The sequence below is a fragment of the Silurus meridionalis genome, chromosome 4 (genome assembly GCF_014805685.1).
Source record: "Silurus meridionalis isolate SWU-2019-XX chromosome 4, ASM1480568v1, whole genome shotgun sequence".
Lineage (NCBI taxonomy): Eukaryota > Metazoa > Chordata > Actinopteri > Siluriformes > Siluridae > Silurus > Silurus meridionalis.
The window spans coordinates 8,413,207-8,435,462 of record NC_060887.1 but is presented as its reverse complement, the minus strand read 5'-3'; the positions used below and the strand labels follow the sequence as shown (position 1 = coordinate 8,435,462).

At 38.2% G+C, this 22,256-nt stretch overlaps 2 protein-coding genes across 4 annotated transcripts in view; one reads left to right on the top strand and one right to left on the bottom strand.

The window, feature by feature from the left end:
* Positions 1 to 16,332, bottom strand: part of sh3glb1a (SH3-domain GRB2-like endophilin B1a) — a 22,886-nt gene extending 6,554 nt beyond the window's left edge. Inside the window, exons 1-5 of one of the 2 annotated variants that reach the window (XM_046848052.1) lie at positions 16,315 to 16,332; positions 11,073 to 11,207; positions 2,154 to 2,295; positions 962 to 1,090; positions 236 to 369 (exon numbers count right to left, since the gene is read on the bottom strand). In XM_046848052.1, coding sequence (XP_046704008.1) covers positions 236 to 369; positions 962 to 1,090; positions 2,154 to 2,295; positions 11,073 to 11,135 — 468 coding nt within the window. In that variant the 5' untranslated portion in view covers positions 11,136 to 11,207; positions 16,315 to 16,332. Of the gene's footprint in view, positions 1 to 235; positions 370 to 961; positions 1,091 to 2,153; positions 2,296 to 11,072; positions 11,258 to 16,314 lie in introns of those variants that run through there. The other variant, XM_046848050.1, reaches the window with a different exon arrangement.
* Positions 13,910 to 22,204, top strand: uba5 (ubiquitin-like modifier activating enzyme 5). Of its 2 annotated transcripts, none has more exons than XM_046848048.1 (12): positions 13,910 to 14,214; positions 14,339 to 14,384; positions 14,468 to 14,557; positions 15,930 to 16,039; positions 16,121 to 16,207; positions 16,338 to 16,422; positions 17,463 to 17,567; positions 17,726 to 17,853; positions 19,339 to 19,474; positions 19,702 to 19,780; positions 21,128 to 21,234; positions 21,447 to 22,204. In XM_046848048.1, exons 1-12 carry the CDS (start codon positions 14,057 to 14,059, stop codon positions 21,528 to 21,530), a joined length of 1,215 nt encoding a protein of 404 aa, XP_046704004.1. In that variant the 5' UTR covers positions 13,910 to 14,056; the 3' UTR covers positions 21,531 to 22,204. The 2 variants fall into 2 exon arrangements, with proteins under 2 accessions (XP_046704004.1, XP_046704005.1); XM_046848049.1 differs by having other exon boundaries at positions 14,119 to 14,214; positions 14,468 to 14,552.
* Positions 22,205 to 22,256: the final 52 nt, after the last annotated feature.

The window sequence follows — 22,256 nt, the reverse complement described above, 5'->3', positions numbered from 1 at the left end:
ATGCACTGCTCATGTGTAGAGTCAGCTAAAGACCTCGACTGTTTAAAGATTTAGATGATTTTCTCTGGACTCAGATGGGTGGGGTTTGGGGGGCAAAGAGGCACTCATTTGTTAAATCTTTGTTAACGAAGGCTTTTGGGTATCGGCTGTGTTTTAGATTTTTGTAAAAGTAGTGTATATAAAAACTTTCATTTGTGTCCAAAACTACATTAAATTTATCTCAGGCTAAACTCACCAGTATAGTTTTGAAATCACCCTCCAGAAAGTTCCTGAAAGGGGTGAGGAAATTAATAGCTGAGCTTTGGATGAACTCTCTTTCGGCGGCTCCGATCTGATTCTCCGTCTCTCCACTCTTCATCAGAGCATTTCCTGCAGAAACACAGGCAGCTTTCTCACTCAACACATCAAACAAACTGCAATTTCGTTATTGCATATTTTATGCGTTCTTTTGTGTTCTGGACCCATGATGTTTTACCTTGCTGTGCACACACATGGACCTGGATGTGATGGAAATAAATACTAAAGATCTTGTGTTAAAGTTAAATACATGCGACTGCAAGACTTATTCCCAGAACTCCAGAATGTTCAGCGCCCAATTTGAGCCTTCTGGCAATGTATTTAATGCACAATTCATGATAATATTTATGTTGGGTAAAATGTCATTCTGAATATAAATATGGATTGCTCGGTCAGAATGAAGAATAGAACTTTAAATCATTGGAATCAGACCAACCAGATCAGGGTTCTGTTTACTGTTTCTCTTCATTTTAAATAATCCTATTTAGAGCTGTGAGTGAAATATGGCTGAGCTGCACATCGCTCAAAGAATAGAAAACAAAAAACATCTACCCAGCTACAATTCTTACTAATCATTTTATAATGAACATTTAGTATGACAGGGAAAAAATAAGCAATAATTATTTTAAGCTGGTTTCCCTGCTGTGTCAGAGAAGATACTAACCGTAGGCTGTGCCAGGTCCAAACTCATTCCCAGAATCGATCATGGATTGCCCCAACATCTCATGGTTATTCAACCGTGTGGGTGCTTTTTTGTCCAATTTCTCGTAAAAAAAATCTTCTATCCGCACATCTGCAACGCAGATAGAAACTCCATTATAAAGGGCAAAAAAAGCAAAACACTCTCCTCAATATTTAAGTATTCTTTACACATTTATAACAATTCATTAGAACACCAGTAATCATGCAGCTCTAATTAGTTTTTATGGTGAAAACCTTCATTAAAATACACTATTTGGACAAAGGATTCTGGACACCTGACCATCAGACACACATGAGGTTTATCTCCAAACTGCATCAATGGAAGGACCCTTTTGCACAGAATTTCATTGTATGCTATAACATTACAATTTTCAGCATGACAATATCCCTGGGTACAATGTGAACTCCATGAAGTTATGGTTTGACAAGGTTAAGTGAAAGAACTTAAGTGAAGCCTTGACCTCAACCCCAATAAACATGAACTGTTATGCTGACTGTCTCTCAGACCTCCTCACTAAACATCAGTGTCATCTACACTTTCATTTAGATCAACAGAAGCGCAATATTCCTGCTGCAGTTACAGTTTATATAGCCTGTGTACAATTAGTCTTTTCATTCAATTTATTTAAGTCACTCAATAGCTACTGTGTGTATGATGTTATTGTCTTGTTTAGAATGAAAGTTAGGCCTGTTTTGATTTCTTACAATGTTAACAATAGTCATATAAAAAATACATTTTTTTGTAGAAAATGCACTCCAATATATTTCTATATTGTAAAAATTGTATAAAAACTCTTAATTCTATAAGCTTGGTAAAGTAATACCAATACAAAAAAGCGAAACTGTACAAATACAATACAAATAAAAATGAATTGCATTGAACTGAATAACCAGTAAAATATCCCCATAGTTTGCAAGCATTCCAAGTTTATATCCCTTTGTATAAGCTATTACATTTACTGCTCCCTCTGTCTCATCACTGGCTGATGAATCATTCATATCTGTTGCCCACTACATTCAGTAATCATTATTTTTGCTCTATCTACTAAACAGCACAGAGTGTATGTGTGTGTGTGTGTGTGTGTGTGTGTGTGTGTGTGTGTGTGTGTGTGTGTGTGTATGCATTCCAAAAGACATGAGCTGTTCGATCTCACTTGGATTTGGCTGCAGTAGCACTTCTGTTTGCTTTAGTATCTTCTCTGTCCAGTGTTTGGTGCATTCAGCTCTGGTGAGAAGGTTTTCCAAATGTGCATCCAACTCAGTTTTCTCAGCTTGGCCCAGCTTTTCCTCTGTAAACTAGTAAAGAAAATCACACAATGAAACATGCAGAGAATTTTAGCCTCTCTGTGCTTCTTGCTGGTATATAATTCATCACAAAACCATCAGTAGAACAACAGCATTGAAGATTTGTATTAATATATTATATTGCACAAGATCTACAAGGTTGTCAGCATTTATGAGTGAGTTATCTATATAAAATGTGAAAACTGAGTGTAATTAAAGTGGCTTTCTTTAAAGTGTAGCATTGTTTTAGCACTTGAAATAAAAAACTACAAACAACAACAAAATAAACTGCTAAGTAAAAATATTTTAGTAAAGCACAAATAATTTAAAACTGGGTGTGCATGTGTGTGGAATTGCTCAATGGGTCAGCTGCCATTAGCACAGTGTGTGTGTGTGTGTGTGTGTGTGTGTGTGTGTGTGTGTGTGTGTTCAAAGCAACTAACAATTATCTAAAACTTATAATTGAGCAGTTAAGGATTAAGAGCCTTGTTTAAAGGCCCAGTCAGAAGCAGCAGAGTGGTGCTGCTGGGATTACTGTATATTTATTACTTTTATAGTGTACTTTTTCACGTGTTTAAAGAATTTCATAAAAATTATTAAAGTATGTAATAAAAGCAACATCAAATGTAATGAGGATGCATTACATACTAAAAAATGCATACTAAAAGAAATGCATACTAAAACATTTCTACTAGTTAAATTAGTCAGATTTACATACGGAATCAGTGAGTGTGAGCACAAATACTGCTTTCATCTTCATCCTGAGACACATTCAGGATGCATTCACCTGAAATGTTTTGCTGCCACCTATTGGAACATATATGTATGTGCATGTGTGTAGAGGCAACCAAAACCCAAATGATTCACTTTGTGTCCTGCATTAAAATAAAAGATTGCTGTTGTTATATAAACTTTCCCCGGAGAGTAGAGTCAGTAGATCCATATGATTCATTTCTTTTTGTCTCGTTTGCTCTTTTTCAGTCTACAGTGCAACAGTTTATGATTTCTTTTTGTGTTTATAACATTTTGGTTTCTTCTTCACTTTTATTTCCCTGTACTCCTGGAACGGATTGAACAATCTGTGTGTGCATTTTTAACATCAGTAAATATACCCTGTGTGTGTGAGATCCCCATGACTGGATTTTATTAAGAGCCTGATCAGAACATATGATTACTTTTCCAGATTTCTAGCTTTCCGCCCACGGCAGACATTTCCGCTGTGTAGACTAAAGGACTATCTGACCACTCATTCTTTCGTATGCAGCCTTGATCTAATTGCTATAAATAATCATATCTACTTTATAGAGGATAAACTCATTGACACTAAATGTATAGGCACTAACACAAATTAAAATGTTATAACCTCATTATCTCTGTAAAGCTGCATTGCCACATTGTCTATTGTTAAAGATGCCGTACAACTACAATTGAATTGGGTTTGAAATGTATTGAATTAAACGTCACTTATTTTCTGTGGGATTGTCAAATCCACATTTTGCAGTCATGGTGGGGTTAAAGTTTGACCTTTACTTTGTTGCAGACCAATTTCATCTGCCATCTTTTCTCACCAACATTTCAATGCCAACTATCAACTCACCACACTGCAGCAGCCAGCGGTTTCTGCTTCCTTTATATATATATATATATATATATATATATATATATATATATATATATATATATATATATATATATATATATATATATATATATATTGCATTAAACAATGCAATGTAGATCTGTTTTAAATGCTTTTGGCTCCAGACCACATTCATATCAGGCTGTTTTTGTCATGTGATCACATTACATTTAATATTTACACTGAATATATTTTTATATTAAATATAATATTATATATATAATCAGTTCAGTGAAGTGTAAAGAAGTAAGTGTTACATTTAAGAAGGCAACACTTTCTTCTTCACACACATAAATCAATGCTTTGTTGCTCCAGCTGTACTCTAGCAGGTTATAGCAGTGTACCTCTGAATATTGGTATTGATATTGATTTTTGTATTGTCTTGTTTGTACTTCTAAAAGAACATTCATGCACCTGTACATATAGAAATGTACCTTTGTGTCCTGGTATGGTTTAGAATTACATCCTGATCATACATCCTGCTTGCAGAACATCAGTGAAATACTCTGGAAAATATCAGGATGTAATTTTAAACCATACCAGGACACAAAGGTACACTGAAAACAATCGCTGTCAAAAAATAAATGTTGTTTTATCATTACAGTAAAATCTCCTATACAGCATTCTGAGTAATTTTGGTGTTTTTGAGAAAGTATAAATAGCATACAGTATACTGTAAATCACACACTACATTCACTCTGCCCTACATTAGTTTACTAGTAACGGTGCACAAAATTCACGGCTCGGAACGTACATCGTTTTTAAGTCGCGGTTTGGTTCAATTTCGCTACAGTTAGGGGGAAGAAATGCAAAACATAAAATTGTTTGTCGTTCTTTTATTAATGCAGTTTATTATTATTATTATTATTATTATTATTATTAACATTTGTGATCAACATAAACAGTTTACATTTTGAAAACAATTTTAAATAAAAAGCCTGCTTGGTAAATAATATATAAAATAATATTGTATAATATTCTGTACAAATAAAATAGAACAAATCAAATTAATTATATTAATTTAATTTAATTGGCACAAAATAAATTGATTAATATAATATATATAAATATACAATTAATTATTTAATTAATACAATTTAAATAAAGGGAAACATTAGTTTGTGTGTGTGTGTGCGTATGTTTTATATTTAATATTTAATTTTCTAAATATATGATCTACTTAACTACTTTACTTAATTCAGCAAACTTCATTCCATCCTTTATTCATTCACTCCCTCGAAATGCAGAATTGTCAGGATTTTCTCTTTTAAAGAGAAATTCTTGAAGCTGGACATAAAACATTCTCACACGTTCACTCAGGTTTGTTGATAGTTGTGTGGTGGCGTCTCTTATCCCAGAGATCCCTCATGTCTGTGTTACCTTCTGGCTCCTTTTTAGTTATGCTGCCGTAGCGAGTCTTGCCGGAGTCGCCAACTACACAGTGTTTTTAACTTTTATACAATAAGGATACTTAATAATCCATATCTTTCTCTCCCTGTCACCACTCTCTCTCTCTCTCTCTCTCTCTCTCTCTCTTTATCTCTCGGTTAAGTTAAAAATGCTCCTGAGGTAAAAGTGACCAGTGTTCCTGCCCCTCTCCTCTCCTCTCCTCTCCTCCGATCTGCCCGCTTCGTACCGGCCTGCCTCTAGATGAGGTTCTCTTTAATTGGAAGTCACTCTGTGCAGCTGAGGATGTTTCACATCAATGGCCTGGAGATCCATGAAATCAACATTGTTTATCTGTAATAAATGGACAGTCAGTGTAACCCAGATGAGGATGAGGTTCCCTCTCTAGTCTGGTTTCTCTCCTTATGCCATATCAGAGTTTTTCCTTGCCACAGTCACCACCGGCTCACTCATCAGGGACGAATAGCACCACATTATTTGTGTAAAGCTGCTTTGAGACAATGGCGATTGTCCAAATGTCAAAGCGCTATACAAATAACAATGAATTGAAAATTGTATTGAAAATGTTAAAGAATTGCCTCTAGACACTTCCTGGTTAGAATCTTTAGCGTTTTGATGCAAAACAAATCTTATTTTCAGTATGGAGTGAGTATCCACAGTGACACTGCGCTAACTCTAGTTTCTTTTATATAACACTGACATTGCTGTGTATGTTTTCAAATTTAATAATAAAGTGGAACCCGGTTATCTCACCCTCGGTTACCTTGACAACCCTATTAAGTCGATGTTTTTGAAGTGGAACCGCCAAATTCTCGCTTTGTCTAAGCATTTTTTATCGGTTATGTCGACTTTTTTTATGTCGCCGAACCCTAATATCTCAAGAGAGCAGCCGTTGAGAGAGTGCCGGTGGAAAGGCACGTACCGGGATACGCATGCGCGATAACAACGACCGCTGTGAACCAACATATACCAACAATAACGGACAGTGAGAGTGTGGAAGTTTAAATAGGAGCTGGTGATGATCATAAACGAGCACCATATGTGCGCGAAAGCGGCCGAGAAAGCACCTGACACGCTGAAGGGGGCCGAAGGGGGCGTGGCAGGTGGATTCCTGACAGAGAAACATGTACTGTATGTATTTTTATAGCATGCCTTCATCAAACAAATCGTGGCAACGCTGTTGTGTAAAAAACCCTTCAAAAACACGTGCATGCACATTCTCATTTATTAACGCACATCATGCACATAAAGAAATTTCATGCACGTTAATGTATTGCCGCCATTTTGATTTTCGTTTATCTCGATCATCGGTTACCTCGATGCTTTTTGCCGACCACCTAGGACATCAACATAACCGGGTTCCACTGTAATAATAATTTTACTCGGAACTCGGATTTTAATTATGTTCCGCAGGTAAAAAGGATTGTATCCCGAACCGAAAGCCTTGTACTGAAACATTTCGGTCCGTTACACCCTAATTGCAGTCCCCTTGACAGAATGAATAAAAATAAAAGAGTGAATTCAGACACTGATAAACACTGCTGTTAACCAGCAGAATCACTGAAGGAAAAACAAGAAACTAAACTACAACTCATTTACAGCCACAGATTTAAACAAAATCAACTGAATTAAAACAGGAAGATTAAACATCTCCAAAAACATCATTACCAGCTTCACTTATTACAGTCTGACTTTATTTCTGTTTCTACTAAACATTATCAGAGATTTAACAGGGTTTATATTTTATAATAAATGTGTTTAGTGACCTCAACATTTTGGAGATTGCAGTGATTGCTTTAGTTGGGCTCGTGACCCTTCAGTCTTTAACATCAGACTGTTTTAATTGTGTTTGTAAAGCACCCTTTTTATCACAAGAACGTATATGTATAATTAGGTGTTTTGATTAACTATTAATGGTGATGTAGTGATATAGTCATTATAATAGTTTTGATTAACTATTGATGGTGATATTGTCATTATCATAAATGACTATTTACTGATCTCAATGTTTAATTATTCATTTTATGTCCTTTCTAATTAATTTTCTTTTGTTAATAATAGCAATATTAGCAATATAGAAAACTTTTAGGTCCTTAAGACTATTAGGAAAGATTTTAAAAACATATAATGCACAAAACCTTTAGTGCTGCAGCACTATTTACGCACCACAGACGTAGGCTAGTTTAGGAAGCTAACGAGTAGAAAGCAACAAGAAGGATGAGACAGAGGGAGTCAGTGATGTAAACATGACTGAGAACAGAAGCATTCCTGATCACCTGATCATCATCATCATCATCATCTTTGCTCTGCTTGTGTTCTATATGGTGGCTGTTCAGCCAAAATACATTCATTAAAGAACAACACGTGAAATTCTTTTATATTAATGTTAGTATGATGTGAGGTTCAGTTCCCAGCATGACACTAAAACAGGAAGTAGTAAAGACTACTTTTTACTTAAGTACATGTCAGAAGCCAAAATGCTTTGCTTTAACCAAAATCTATTAAACCATGGGTATCTGTACTTCTATTTGGATGGAGGATGTGTGGACGTTACCGTCGCTGCAATTTGCACGTACCAAGAATCAGCATGTGAAACTCAACAGTGGCGACTTTCAACAAACAAACTTTCATGCCTCAAAGCATGCTGGGTGCCAGATTAGTACAAAACTCCCAGCATGCACTGCAGCATGAATAAATTATGCAGCTAAATGTTCTTACTATTCTCTTAATTTGTTTTTATTTTGGTGTTGTTTGGTTTGTTGTGACTTTTCAGTTCATCTGTTTTTTATTTCCTGTCTTGAGACTCAAACACTGATTGTTGTTGGTGTGTGTGTGTGTGTGTGTGTGTGTGTGTGTGTGTGTGTGTGTTGAAATTCTGCCACAGTTCGAGCTTTATATTGTGCGTGATGTATGTAGGATTATTTCACAGTTATGTTCTGTATTATCAGTGGTGCAATTGAAGATTATAAGTAATAAATTACACTCTTAAAAAAGAGATTAAATATGGAGTGAAATCAGTAAATATATTTAGCTCATGATGGGTTTGACAGCACAAACACATAACCAACAGCCCCTGAGTATAGTTCCTTCTGGCTTTTCTTGGTATTAAAGATGTGCTTATAATATTAGTAAAAACAAATAATTAAAGCAACCAAAAAAACCTACATTTTAAATGTCACGGTTCAAAAACTCAACTACAGAAAACACTGATCTCCATTACGGTGACATATGAAAGTACAGTCAGCACAGTCAGTTAGTAAGTGAATAAGTAAAGCTGGTAAAGCCTTTTTTTGGGTTGTTTGATCATCCTCGGCTGAGATGAGCCGATTTAATGTGCTTTCTTTTTAGTTGATTTAGTTAGTTAAATGTGCGAAATGAATTGTAACAGTAACATACTGTGCATTTAATTTGCGAAAGCAAACTGTAATAAAACAGTAGATCAGTGCTGATCGTCCTTCTATAAAAAAAACTTCTTTCGGCTTCTCCCTATAGGGGTCGCCACAGCGGATCATCCGCATGTTTGATTTGGCACATGTTTTTACGCTGGATGTTCTTCCTAACGCAACCCTCCCCATTTATCTGGGCTTGGGACCGGCACTAAAAGTGGCTGGGGTTGGTTCCCTGACCGGGGATAAAACCCGGGCCGCAGCGGTGAGAGCGCCGCATCCTAACTACTAGACCACCAGGGACCCTTAAATCTCTGGTTGTTACATTTCTGTTTTCCTGTTTTTGTATTTCTGTGTTTTCCATTTTTTATTCCTTTACTGACATCTTAAGTCTCATACATGCAAATAAAATCAGCAAACAGGTATCCTGACATGCTCTTGCCTGCGAAACATCATTATTTACAGTAGCTCCACTAGCTTTTTTTTTGCCTTAACAAAAAGTTATGATAAAATACTTAATGCATTAACAGTGAAAGAAAGGGATCATTAGCTCAGTGTATAAGATGTTGGACTTCTGACCAGAAAGTTGTTCTCACTGCTGGGCCACTGAGCAGCTCGGCCCTCAACTCTCATGTGCATGAATGAGATAATTGTAAGTTGTTCACTATCAAAGTCTCAGCGAAATGCCATAAATAAAAATCATATGTGCAAATGTGCATTTATATATTTTATATACTAAACGTATTAAACTTTCAAATGATTAACTTTACTTCTCTTGGTAGTTTTATTATTCCAGCTGGCTCACACACACGGTGGTTAAAGTCCTAGCTCATACTGTTTTCCTTTCTGGCTGCCTAAATAACTGCATGCTACCCAGCTCGAATATCCCAGCGCAGGGTCCCAGTGCAGAGTCAGCCATGCTACAGCACCAAGGGGCAGGTAGGGGTTAGGAGACTTGCTCAAGGACCCAAGAGTGGCAGCTTGGCAGTGTTGGAGCTTGACCTTACGATCAGTAACCCAGAGCCTTAAGCACTGAACCACCTCTTCCCTAGTGGAAGAGTTATACTGTAAGAAACAAAATAAAAGACGTATTTACAGGATTTAGCTAAATATAGTCAATATAAAGCCCTGCTATCTCTCTCTCTCTCTCTCTCTCTCTCTCTCTCTCTTTGTGTAAGCGAGCGAGCGAGCGAGAGAGAGAGAGAGAGAGAGAGAGAGTGGGCACTTCCGTAAAAATGGCTGACTATCTGTCTGATGTAAGGGTGACGGACTGAAGCCCTGGGGAAAACCCAGGCCCGGGGGGAAAACCAGCCCCGAGCTCCACGCCACCGGGACACGGCGCTCTATACCGCGCTCACATGCTACAGGATGTTCGGTGTTGCCCATCAATCGGATCGTCCGAATCGACTCACTCACTACCGCAACTCGACTCTTTGTATTCCGAAACGCATCGTTGTCATCGTAGGGTGAAAAGGAGTCATTTAAAAGATCCGAGTCAATCATAAACGACACATCACCGACTCCCAGAGCTCCAATGCAGCGGATGTGCTGGACTTTTAATGTCCAAACTTGCAAGAAAACGTGTCACATTCTCGTCCAAATACTACCAACAATTTATTATAACCATTATTACTGAGATATATCCATCTATATATACACTGCATATTGTTTGTGCTGCACGATGGATTCAAGGCCATTATGAGTCATTTTTCCGTGAAATCTGAGTCCTTTAGTGCACCATGTTCCTACGCAGGATTTTTTTTGTTTCACAGACAGGAGCATGTGTGTGAAAAATCATATCACTATTATATATTATATGGTTTAGTTGTTCACTTAGTTACTTTATATATAATGAAAACGTAAATCAACTCCTCATCACCAGAACCAGTGCTTAAGTTATCAACGCATAGAATAAAACTGATACTGAAACAAGTTCGGGAAATTGCCGGAAGTGGTATTTTTTTAATAAAACACTCTGCATGCCCTAAAAGTCAATAAAATGTAAGTAAAATAAACAAAAAAACCCCCACAATTTTTAAAAGTTTGTATTATAAACACACGTTTTATTCTTTCTGTGCGGCCCGCTAACAAATGATCTATGGCCCGGTTCCGGCCCGTTCCTCAGTGAAAGAACCGAATAAAAATGATTAAGGCTAAACTCGTGACCCGGGCAGGGGTTATACCGGTGTGTAGCAGCGCTCGAACCGAGTCAGTGCACACACTGATACCGCTGTGTAGTGTTATTACGGTCTGGACGGTATTCGCGAGCTGGCTAACGGGCTAACCGCGCCCCTCCCAGCCTCCACGCCGCGAGTGGACACTCGCCATCACAGGAGTGTGTGTGTGTGTGTGTGTACCTGCACCGCCCGGCTCAGGAACGTCCCCGCATCCGCTGCCAGTCTCTTCACATTAAACTCCATGATGTCTTGCGGAAATCTAAACTACAGACTGCGCGCGCGCGCGTGTATGTGTTTGTTTTTGTGTGTGTGTGTGTGAGGAACTGACAAAGCACACCCACATAACTATCAGCTGTCGCCCAACATCTCAGCGCCGACTGTGGAAACAAGCTCCTCCTCTTAGACTTACACACACACACTTTTTCTCTCTCAGGCAATGTCAAACGGGAAAAACTGTAGACATCCTTACAGTGAATCTTTTTGTTTTGAGGGTTTGTGTTTTACAGAAAATTATAGCGTTCCTATAGAGTTCTTATAGAGGTTTTATAAACTTCCTAAATAATTTCTATGGAGTTACCATATAGTTCTTATAGAGGTCCCATAGAGTTCTTATAGAGGTCCCATAGAGTTCTTATAGAGGTACCATAGAGTTCTTATAGAGTTACTATAGAGTTCTTATAGAGGTACCATAGAGTGCTTATAGAGTTACTATATAGTTCTTATAGAGGTACCATAGAGTTTTTATAGAGGTCCTATAGAGTTCTTATAGAGGTACCATAGAGTTCTTATAGAGGTACCATAGAGTGCTTATACAGTTACTATATAGTTCTTATAGAGGTACCATAGAGTGCTTATAGAGTTACTATATAGTTCTTATAGAGGTACCATAGAGTGCTTATAGAGTTACTATATAGTTCTTATAGAGGTACCATAGAGTTCTTATAGGGGTCCCATAGAGTTCTTATAGAGGTACCATAGAGTGCTTATAGAGTTACTATAGAGTTCTTATAGAGGTACCATAGAGTTCTTATAAAGGTACCATAGAGTTCTTATAGAGGTCCCATTGAGTTCTTATAGAGGTCCCATAGAGTTCTTATAGAGGTACCATAGAGTGCTTATAGAGTTACTATAGAGTTCTTATAGAGGTACCATAGAGTTCTTATAGAGTTACTATAGAGTTCTTATAGAGGTACCATAGAGTTCTTATAGAGTTACCATAGAGTTCTTATAGCGGTCCCATAGAGTTCTTATAGAGGTACCATAGAGTGCTTATAGAGTTACTATAGAGTTCTTATAGAGGTACCATAGAGTTCTTATAGATTTACCATAGAGTTCTTCTAGCGGTCCCATAGAGTTCTTATAGAGGTACCATAGAGTGCTTATAGAGTTACTATAGAGTTCTTATAGAGGTACCATAGAGTTCTTATAGAGTTACCATAGAGTTCTTATAGAGGTACCATAGAGTTCTTATAGAGTTACAGTGGAACCTCGAGCTCATGACCTCAGCTCACGACCTCGTCATTTCTAAACAAGGTTTATCTTTAAAACACACTTCAGCATACTATATGAAGTGAGTACCCATTACTGTATTTTCTGTACTTCTCTACTGCATACTTTACTGTACCTGTACTTTATTTTTTTTTTATTAAGCATTGTAATTGCTGTTAATTTACATAAAGTATTGTTAAATAGTCTAATAATTAAGTTTTATGGAGTGAAATAGTGTTATTTACTCATTTAAATCGATTTCGTATAGTGTTCTTTGGGTTTTTACTGGGTTGGAAGGGGCGTATCAAAGGTCGCGAAAATTGAACTCATGACCGGTCTTGGTCCCTAACCCTCGCGAGCTCCGAGGTTCCACTGTACTATAGAGTTCTTATAGAGGTACCATAGAGTTCTTATAGAGGTACCATAGAGTGCTTATAGAGTTACTATAGAGTTCTTATAGAGGTACCATAGAGTTCTTATAGATTTACCATAGAGTTCTTCTAGCGGTCCCATAGAGTTCTTATAGAGGTACCATAGAGTGCTTATAGAGTTACTATAGAGTTCTTATAGAGGTACCATAGAGTTCTTATAGAGTTACCATAGAGTTCTTATAGAGGTACCATAGAGTTCTTATAGAGTTACAGTGGAACCTCGGAGCTCGCGGCCTCAGCGCTCACGACCTCGTCATTTCTAAACAAGGTTTATCTTTAAAACACACTTCAGCATACTATATGAAGTGAGTACCCATTACTGTATTTTCTGTACTTCTCTACTGCATACTTTACTGTACCTGTACTTTATTTTTTTTTTATTAAGCATTGTAATTGCTGTTAATTTACATAAAGTATTGTTAAATAGTCTAATAATTAAGTTTTATGGAGTGAAATAGTGTTATTTACTCATTTAAATCGATTTCGTATAGTGTTCTTTGGGTTTTTACTGGGTTGGAAGGGGCGTATCAAAAGGTCGCGAAAATTCGGAACTCGCGACCGGTCTTGGTCCCTAACCCTCGCGAGCTCCGAGGTTCCACTGTACTATAGAGTTCTTATAGAGGTACCATAGAGTTCTTATAGAGGTACCATAGAGTTCTTATAGAGGTACCATAGAGTGCTTATAGAGGTACCATAGAGTGCTTATAGAGGTACCAAATCTGATTGGTTAAAGAAACAGAGCTATTTCTTAAGGAGACTATGGTAAAAAGGCCAGCGATACTGAATTTGAAGGCCCTGGGCAGATTAGATTGACAAGGCAGCACATAGAGGCTGAAATCTGATCTCATTGACTATCTGTGGTTAAAGGCCAGCGTGGATATGTGGCTGATTCAAGTATGCACACTTGCAGTCGATTTGTGATTTATAAAGGGAACATTGCTTACAGGTGTGCGTACACACGATTTTATAAATCTGAATATTTTGGGCGTACGTGCACATTTAGACCACCACATTTAGACAGTTTTATAAATGAGACTCATGCTGATACTGTTGTGTACGCACGACTGGCGTCGGAACTAACCAGTGAGTGTTAGTTTCACACGGACCGGATTCTTGTAGCACATCGTGTATCTGCTGATGCCGAGCTGTAGACGTGTTCATTCAGAGTGGCTGCTGGTTTATAAGTTCTGGATTTCTGGTCAGTTTTGATTGAGTTCCACTGAGTGGTGTTTAACTGTAGGAGTGATGGCCACCGTCGAAGAGCTGAAGCTCCGAATTCGTGAATTAGAAAACGAGCTAATAAAATGCAAACAGCAGCGAAGTCAAGACTCTGTTCCGAATTCCGTGTTCAGACCGAGGATTGAAAAAATGAGCGCCGAAGTGGTAGATTCCAACCCATACAGGTAGGAGGACTTTAATACGAATGATAACATAGTGACAGATAATCCGGATAAACTGTCACTTCGTATTCTCACCGCACCATATGCTACTTCACCAATGGCTCATCTAATGCTTGTTTTCTCGCAGCCGGCTAATGGCTTTGAAACGCATGGGGATCGTTGAAGACTATGAGGTAATGCACGTGTTCTCTGGTTTATATAAAGTCAAAAAGTGTGTGTATGGTGTCTGATTGTGTTGACGTGTGTTTGTGTATAGAAAATCCGCTCGTTTGCTGTGGCCGTGGTGGGAGTGGGAGGGGTGGGCAGCGTCACTGCAGAGATGCTCACCAGATGTGGCATTGGTAAGGTAATGCAACCTTCTCATTATATTACAGTACATTCGCTCAACGAGCTTTTTAGATTTACACTACACTGTCTAGGAGAGATCTACCTTCTGCAGCTTTCCTATTCTACTGGATTCAGACGCAGTGACTGAAGAAGCAACTGAAGCCTCCTGAACTAACCACACTACTTCACCAGAGAAAGCGCAGCATCATGCTGGGTCACAACTCTACCCAGATACACTGTGGTGTTTAAATGATGCCCGTTCATTATTACACCATCAGTCTGAACTGTTGACACAAGTCAGGTTCATGCATTTGATACACATTCAGACCGTACATTTACACGTACAGTTACATTTATTTATTTGTCAGACCTTTTTCTTCATAGTTGAGGAACACAACACACACTTTAAGTTGTTTCTTGAAGATTGTGAGCTGTTCTACTATTCATAACAAAGGTCTGATTTCTGTTCAGCTCTTTTGATCTGTCCAGTTTTGGTGACCATGTGGCAGACCTGAGTAGAACCCAAGTGATCTTTTGTCAAGTCAAGAAGCTTTTATTGTTATTTCAACCATATATAGCTGATGCAGTACACAGTGAAATGAAACAGCATTCCTCCAGAACCCTGACAACAACAATCACAGAAAACAGACAACACAGGGCTGAGGACTAGTAAGTGTCCTCGCCACATAAAGTGCATGTGTGCAACCTGGTGCAAACAGTGCAAGACAACACAAGACAGTGCAAAGACAAATACACAAAACACAGAATACAAAATAGCTCTGCCAGTAAACCTGTTGTAAAGACACATAGTCAAGTCATAGTCAAGTGAACAGTAGCAAAAATATAAACAAAATGTGCAAAGAGCAAATAGCAGCAGTCCAGAATAGATGTGCAAAAATGACATGTAAACAGTTTATGGTAATAAAGTGATGTAATGTAAGTGGTACTGAAGAGATGAAGACATTTTGCTGTGAAACTCTGGTATATCCTAACAGAGAACTACCTGTGAGATGTTTACCACTCAGAGGACCACTGCTGGCTGTATATTTTCACTCAACAGTTATTGCCGCAGCTTTGACACTGATCTGTTGATTAGTTGTGTACAGCAACAAATGAACTGTAGTAACTGATCGAGTGTCTACTATGGATGTGCATCTCCATAACATAGGCATCTCCTCTAAGCTGAAGATAAAAATAAAATAATAAAGTTTTGTGTCGATGCACTGATGCTAATCGGTGAATCTTGCATCATATTTTATTGTCTATAGACTGCACTGAGGTTTTCATAATAAAATGACCAATGAAATAATTGTATAAAATAGAAATTGAATATATTGAGTGCTTTATTGTTTGTTTGTGTGCGTGTGTGTGTGTGTGTTTTTCTGCTGTAGTTGTTGTTGTTTGACTATGACAAAGTAGAGCTGGCCAACATGAACCGCCTCTTCTTCCAGCCACATCAGGCAGGACTCAGCAAAGTGGAGGCAGCAGAGCACACACTGAGGTGAGGGACATACAAAATAGCTGTGTGTGTAGGCTGTGTAGCTTTTAATTTAATAATCCTATCACATGACTCATCCCGCAGGAACATCAATCCAGATGTTACGTTTGAGACTCACAATTACAACATTACCACTGTTGATAACTTTACACATTTCATGGAGCGTATCAGGTGAGTGTGTCCTGGTCCACTGGCCATAGTGGTGTTTGGCTTTTAAGTAAAAAAAATTATTACCATTATTTTTTTTAATGTATTGCTTACGTTTGCTTGTTATATATGTGTGTGTGTGTGTGTGTTTCAGTAATGGTGGACTTCAAGAGGGAAAGTCTGTGGATTTGGTGTTGAGTTGTGTGGATAACTTTGAGGCTCGAATGGCCATTAACACTGTGAGTATTTTATATTATTTCATTTTTACAAGACACATTTTTTGTGTTTACATGCAAGTAACACAACAGTAACTAACTTCCATTCAATTCAGTTTTATTTGTATAGCGCTTTTAACAGTGGACAGTGTCCTGAAGCAGCTTTACAGAGATAAAGAGGTTCTAAAATATGATTTCATTAGTTTCGTGACAAAGTTTATCCCTAATGAGAGAGTCAGTGAAAAAACCTCCTGAGATGGTATGTGGAAGAAACTTAGGTAAGTCTTGAACCCAAAGATTTCTTCAGCGTTGTTTGAACGTGGATGAAGTCTGATGGTTTAGTTCTGTGCTTATCCAGAACCAGCTGCATTCTCCCTGCTGCCTACTTCCATAAAAAAAAATGTTACATTTTTACATTTGCATTTATGCCATTTGGGAGACGCCCTTATCCAGAGCGACTCACGTTTATTTAATTCATACTGAATAGCTGTGCAGTTTAGGGCTTTACTCAGGTGCCCAGAAGTGGATGCTTGGTGTGGCTGGGATTTTGAACTCACAACCTTTGGATCCCAAATCGAATACCTTAACCATTAACTTCTTCATGTAAAATGAGGCATTTCAAGAGAAAACGATTCTTTTTTTCACTGTTGTGAAAGATGGTGTATTTTCTGCTGTAAAATACAGAATAGAGACACAATATAAATTGTATAAATGTTTTTAATTGTGGCTGTGGAGATTTCGCCATTTAGCTACAAGTATGAGTTCAGGTTCTCTTGCCTTCATGGAGCATGCTTTGTGCACAGGGGCATTGTCATTCTGGATCCAACACATTTGTCAACATTGTTTCTTCTAGGAGTTGGTAAAATTTATTAAATTTAAGTCCATAGAACTTCCAGCGGAGTTGGTAAAATTGATTAAATTTAAGTCCATAGAACTTCCAGCTGTCTGGTACAAAGCCGGTTTTAACCACTGGTTTAGGGAAGATGCGCTTAATGCAGTAATCCTGTAATTTCACAGAATCTAGGTGCCTTTCCCAAACTACCGTGTGATTTCTCTCTGTCTAGGCTTGTAATGAGTTGGGTCAGACATGGATGGAGTCTGGAGTGAGTGAGAATGCTGTGTCCGGACACATACAACTCATCGTTCCTGGGGAAACGGCATGCTTTGCTGTAGGTGCACTGATCATTTACATGTTTGTTGTAATCCCCTCGACCTGAGTTCCTGATGAGAAGACTGTTTTTATGTTGTCAATAATATTGAAATATAAAATGCCTCCTTGGACCTGGAGACATTGACCTTTCTTATATGGAGTTGCTTTTGTTGACAGTGTGCTCCTCCACTGGTAGTGGCAGCGAACATCGATGAGAAGACTCTAAAGAGGGATGGCGTGTGTGCTGCCAGTCTACCCACCACCATGGGTGTCGTTGCCGGGATCCTTGTGCAGAATGTGCTAAAGTAAGAGCCAGTCCCAGATCAGGGTTGGGTGCATCATACAGGGTTCCCTTGTGTACATATGAAAACCTGGAAAATTGTTGAATAAGTTTCCAGTTATGGAAAACACATGTGGACATAATCTGAAAGGCCCCTTACTTACAGTCTTGTATTTATAATATAAAGTAAACTATAGTCCTTCAGGACAGCAGTAAGCGATTATGTTTACTGTTTAATCCTGTTTATTATCAATGTTTAAGGAAAGATGGTGGATTTTGCATTTGAGGACATTTTGAATGCACTGCTTTTGGAAAATCTAGGGATGAACAGCATTAGAAACAAGCTAAATGGAAGTTGTAAAATAGCAAGAATATTATATGGCAAGCACTTTATTCAATATTAAAATTCCTATATATTCTTAGGAAAAGAAAACCTTCTTTGAATTCTATGGTTTTACATATCAGGACATGATAAAAATCACCTGGTTCTTATCGGGTCTTGGAATTTGGTTAATACATTAACAGATAAACAAAAACACATGATATATTACACTCATTCTGACCGGATGATTTTTGTTGTGGGTGTTGATGAGGTGTACTTTCTTTGGGGTTGTAACAGTACATGTATTCGTATCAACATTTTTCGGTGCAGGGCTTTCGGTTCAGTACACGTGTACCAAATGCAATCCTTTTACATGCTGAACATCTGCACATTAGAACAGGAACAGGAACGTATGAAGTGGTGAACCGCAAGTTTGTTTAGTCACTGCCTTACACTTTGAGCTCATTAAAAAAAAGTATTATTCTTAAAAACCATCCACAACGATGCCAAGAATATAAAAGAGAATCTAGAGTGCAGTGTCACTGTGGCTACTCATTACTACCAGCTAGTGGCTAGCGGCTAAAAGGAGAAAATCCTAATTATTTACAATTATTTTTTATAAAATATTATTATAATAAATTATTTAACCAAGCAGGCTTTTTATTTCAAATTGCTTTAAAATGTAAAAACTGTTTAAATGTTTTGAACCGGAATTGAAATAGAAATTGAACCGACTCGCGACTTACAAACCGAGGAACATAACAAACTGTGAATTTTGTGTACCGTTACACCCCTAATATACATGCATGCAAACACTGCCTGGTCAAAATAAAGCTATCACATGGATTTAGCAAATAAGTAAAAGCATTGCATGTCTGCTGAACATCTCTTTCCACATTAATTCCCCTCTTGCTGTTCCTTAATCCCTCCGAAAGGATTGGGGATTTGTGTTCCGTGAAATCAAGCACTAATATCAGGCGCTGAGGCTTAAAGTTTAGTTGGTGTTACAGGTTACAAGCTATAAAGTGACAAACAAACAGGAGAGATGTGCAATCTTGGTCACAGAGATTTTTGTAAATATATATTATTCTAGACATGCAGATGAAGATGCATTTGTATGTTATGACTAATTCAATAATACAAACTGTCATTCAGTGCAATTGTTTAAGCAATTATATATGGTTGTAGGTATCTGCTCGGGTTTGGAACAGTGAGCTATTACCTGGGCTATAACGCCATGCAGGACTTTTTCCCTACTATGATCATGAAAGCCAATCCACAGTGTGATGACAGACACTGCCGGGGACAACAGGGGGAGTACGCAGTGAGTTCTTCCTTCACACCATCACTGCATGACTGTGTCAGCTTTTTAGGATTTTGCACATTTTATTAAACAAAATACTCATCAGAGCTGACACACAAACACACACACACACACACACACACACACACACACACACACACACACACACACACTCTCACGAAACATGATGTGCTTCTGAATTAAGTATCTTGAACCTAATCTCAACTCCAATGATGTTCTTGAAACAGAAAAGGGAAGCTGCACGTCCGAAACAGGAAGTAGTGGAAGAGAAAGAAGAAGAAGTAGTGCATGAGGAAAATGAGTGGGGTGAGTGCAGCACCCATGTAGAATTAGTAATTTAGGTTTTTTTTCTCACCAAATTTATTCTCGTGGTAAAAAACTACTTCACTTTTTCCTGTGAGATTTTACCAGAGTTTTTTTTCATCTGAAATAGATAATAATCCATCTCTGAGGGGAACAAACTAGACCACTCCATATTTTTTTTAAATCAGCATCTCTACATGTAGGGCAAAGTGTTGAGTGAGGAAAAGCAGGATTAATTCTCAGAGGGATACACTGAGCATTAGTTTGCTTCAATCCCTAAAATTTCATTAACAGCTGTTAATAATGGTCAAGTTGCCGACATTGGGGAGAATAAAGCTACAAACTGACAAAGGACAAAAAAATGACTCTACACTGACCAGGATGTCCACCCACTCATTTGAATGTCACTCAATGACATTAGTTCGCTTACAAAAAGAATGTCAAACGGCAGCTGGGGTGAAGTGCACGGTGCGCAAAGTGAAGGGCGAGGACTGGGCGAAGCGCAGGGCGAGGACTGGGTGAACCGCAGGGCGAGGACTGGGGAAGCGCAGGGCGAGGACTGGGGAAGCGCAGGGCGAGGACTGGGGAAGCGCAGGGCGAGGACTGGGCGAGCGCAGGGCGAGGACTGGGCAAGCGCAGGGCGAGGACTGGGGAAGCGCAGGGCGAGGACTGGGCGCGCAGGGCGAGGACTGGGTGAACCGCAGGGCGAGGACTGGGGAAGCGCAGGGCGAGGACTGGGCGAAGCACAGGGCGAGGACTGGGGAAGCGCAGGGCGAGGACTGGGCGAAGCGCAGGGCGAGGACTGGGCGAAGCGCAGGGCGAGGACTGGGCGAAGCGCAGGGCGAGGACTGGTAGACTGCTGTTCATCCAACAGCTATGCGAATGTTTGGACGAGAGCATGCAAGGACGCTTGAAAATCAGGGTTATTCAACCGAATATTGATCTTTGATCTCTTCCTAAAATAAAATATGAGTACTGTGTTGTTTAAAAATGAATATGAACTTGTTTTTGTTGCAGTATCTGAAGTCTAATAAACACTGCATCTTTTTTCTTATTTTGACCAGTTGAAATTTTCTGCAAATAAAGACTCCAAATGACAGTTTATTTGGAATTTGGCAGAATTGTTGCTTGTCTGTAGTTTATAGAATAAAAGAAACATGTTTATTTGACCTAAACACACACCTATAAACAGTAAATCCAGAGAAACTGGTAATTTTGCATTGGTCTCTTAATTTGTTTTTTAGAGCTCTATTTTGTCACATCTCGGTGTCATGTTGAGGTGGTAGATAACACACAGTAGAAGATCTATCCTGTGTGCAGTTTGTAACTTTCTGCCTGTGCGGTGTTCAGGGATAGAGCTGGTGTCTGAGATCTCAGAGGCGGAGCTTCAGGATGCATCAGGTCCAAAGCCGGATTTACCAGAGGGCATAACTGTAGCCTACACCATTCCCAATAAGGTACATATAACATCAACAGTTATCCTGTACATCACTATCTAATCATACATGTATTGTTGTACGACAATAATAACAAGCTTCTATCATCGTTTTGTTTCATGTTTGGTGTTGATTTTTTGGTTGTTTCATTTTTGGTTGTTGGTTGTATTAACCAGTAGATTTCTTCCTCTATACATTTTAGCATTGTTGTCTGCCGTTTGTATGTTCCTCAGGATGGAGAAGTGAATTCAGAAGAGACTGTGGAAGAGACTAATCAGAGTCTAGAGGAGCTGATGGCTCAAATGAAAAACCTGTAAAGGGGGACGTTCTCCTGATTTTGCAGACACAAGCTCTTCTACAGTACATTAAACCTTATACACAGTGTTGTGCTTTTTAAAAATATCATTTTACTTTAAATATATATTATAATATAATTGTAAAAAGGTTATAAAAATGCAGCTAATTGCACACACTGACCAAGATTTCTCCATTTATATAGATTATCCAATGTCTGTGTACACAGGCCAGTGGGAATAGTTATATTTCTACACTGTTCATGAAAACTGTGTATTGACATATTTGGTCATATTGCACAACAGATTCTGTGCTCAAATCAGTTGAAAGTGAAAAAGTTGCAGACAACTGTGAGGATTTATTTCCATCACTGTTAAAGCTTGCTGTTGAATATTTTCTGTCATTTCAATTGTTTAAAGATGTTCAATAAAGTAATAATTGACATTGAAGGTTAAAACAAAAGGGCATGTAACATCATTACTCAATTACACCTGCTGTTACCCTCATTCGCATTAAAGTTGCCTCCATATTAATATTTTGGATGGTTCTTTATTAAAGACTATATTATTATTAAAGACTATAAAAACTGCAGTTTGTCCCCACTGGAAAAAGTCTGAACTTTAAAGTTAAAAGTTATTAAGTAAACTAAAGTATTTGAGGTAAATGTGAGTCTGAATAAAATACTGACTGGAAACTCCATGAACTGGTTTTATTGAAGTTTTAACCTAATGAATCTAAAAAAAAATAAA